Genomic DNA, 2,224 nt, shown 5'->3' with positions numbered 1-2,224 from the left:
CAGAGATGGAGGCAGAGATGATGGTGTGGAGATGTGTAGTGGCTGGGGACTTTAGACCTAGAGAGGGAGAGGGACTGCATGATGATAACTGGGTGGGGGTGAGGGGGGGCAGGCTTGCAGGGTAAACCCTTTGATTGGTTGATGATGCATATTGGGGATTGTAACCATGGCAATGTAATGATATACGATAGGATGACTAAAATTAATGTTCTCCCATGAAAACTATCTCATAATTCACAATTTTAAAAAAATTAAAATCCCTGTTTAAAAAATTAAAAAGGTTACCTTTATACTGAAAGATTGGAAATTTGCTCTAAGATAAATAAAACCCACTTATTATTACACTTCGAAGGTACTATAAGTCTAGGAGGTTTTTCCTTCTGAAGATTTTTGTTGTTTTTATGCTTCTACCATAGCTTTGTTGGAAACCCTAGGTATATAGCACTTTAATTCATGTTGATTTTAAGTAAAATTGATAAAAGAATTTCAGAGGATGTTGTTAAGTGCCATCAAGTTGGTTCTGACCCATAGCCACCCTTTATAGAGCTTCTGAGGAGCAGCTGGTAAGCTTGAACTGCCGACGTTGTGGTTTTAACTGAATTGCAGTCCAGTGCATTAACACACAGCACCACATCAGGACTCAGAATAAGAGCACTGATAAAATAAGTCAGTAATTAATTTTGTATGAACTATGATTTGAAACCAAAGAATTTCCAGAGTGCTTACAGCAGCCCTCCCAGGTTAGGTAATTCTATCCTCCTATATAATTTGTTAGATAATTTGTCTAACCTCCTAGATTAGATAATTTCATGTGCTGTAATGGAATGATGTACAGCCCTGTGCTATTAAACAAGGAGATGTAGATTAAAAGATGAGAGGCCTTTAAACTCTGGAAACTCCACGTTAGTTGAAGAACTTACAATTTGGAAGAAGGATATCTTTATCAAAGGGGACCTGCCCACATGTCCAGATTCCACATTCCATGTTCCAGATTCCACCAAGTGTTAAGAATACCCTCAGAACTTGAGCTGAATTTGAAGAAATTCCAACATGGGACTTCTTCCATAGGTTTCCAGTTCTGACTTTATAAGTAAAATAAAATGTACTTCAGTGATCACTGGTTTTATTTTTGTTCCATAGGAGTTTGATAAAGAAGTTAAAAGTTTTGTGTTTGTCCTGGAAGGCAGCAGCCAAACAAACAAAATTCAGTTACCAAAGGAGAATAAACAAATCCGTGAGTAAGATTTTTAATAGTGAAACTTTATATGTGATACCTGAAGTACTGTTACATATCATAAACAGGTGTATTTAGATATAATTTTAACTGCTATTTGTTAATATAAAGTGATATGATTTTTGTTTTTGTTTGTTTTTGTTTAAAATATCTCAGGTGCTATACTAGACTTTTAAAAAACAGTTACATTTTATTTTGTTATTGGTGAAAGCTTATTCAGTAAATTAGATCACATTTACCAATTTCTGTACATAAATCCTCACAACTGGAGAAAAGATTGAAGTTGTCAAAGACTTCATTTTGCTTGGATCTACAATAAACACTCATGGAAGCATCAGTCAAGATATCAAATGACATATGAGTTTGAGGACTAAGGTGCGCCTGACCCTAGCCATGGTTTTTTCAGTGCTTCATATGCATGTGAAAGTTGGACAGTAATTGAGGAAGACTGTAGAAGAATTGATGTATTTGAGTTAATGGATTTTGAAAAGAATATTGAAAGTGCCATGCAGTGCCAGAACAGGCAGGTCTGTGTTGGAGGAGGTATAGCCAGAATAATCCTTGGAGGCCCAGATGGTGAGACGGTGTCTCTCATATTTTGGACATTATCAGGAGGGACCAGTGCCTGTAGAAGGACAGAATGATTGGTAAAGTAGAGGGTGAGCAAAAAAGAGGAAATCCCTCAACTAGATAGAGTAGCACAGTAGAAGCAACAGTGGACTCAAACATAATAATTGTGAGGATGGCAGAGGACCAGAGACTATTTTCTTATGTTGTGGTTGCTGTGCGTTGGAACCAGCTGGATGGCATCTAACAACATAATGACATTGCTTTGTATTGTTCAGTGACATTGGCTACATTTCCCACAGTGTGTCTGTATTCTCTTTATTTTCATTCTTGTTTTATTTCCATTACTCGAGCTTCCCTGCCCCCTTTCCCACCACTTGTCTTTCAGTTTGTCATACTGTGGTAGCTTGTGTGATGCTCCCT

General features: G+C 37.2%; 1 protein-coding gene across 1 annotated transcript in view; it reads left to right on the top strand.

Annotated features, from left to right (window-relative positions):
* The window catches only part of LOC102834024 (chromosome unknown open reading frame, human C3orf67), a 443,079-nt gene that overhangs the window by 10,943 nt on the left and 429,912 nt on the right, over positions 1-2,224 (top strand). Inside the window, exon 3 of the mRNA XM_006862094.1 lies at positions 1,141-1,234. Within this exon, the coding sequence (XP_006862156.1) occupies positions 1,141-1,234 (94 nt within the window). The remainder of the gene's footprint in view (positions 1-1,140; positions 1,235-2,224) is intronic.

The sequence above is a fragment of the Chrysochloris asiatica genome, unplaced genomic scaffold, assembly GCF_000296735.1.
Source record: "Chrysochloris asiatica unplaced genomic scaffold, ChrAsi1.0 scaffold00046, whole genome shotgun sequence".
NCBI classification, from domain to species: Eukaryota; Metazoa; Chordata; class Mammalia; order Afrosoricida; family Chrysochloridae; genus Chrysochloris; species Chrysochloris asiatica.
The sequence above is the reverse complement of the archived record's forward strand: the minus strand, read 5'-3'. Positions and strand labels throughout refer to the sequence as shown.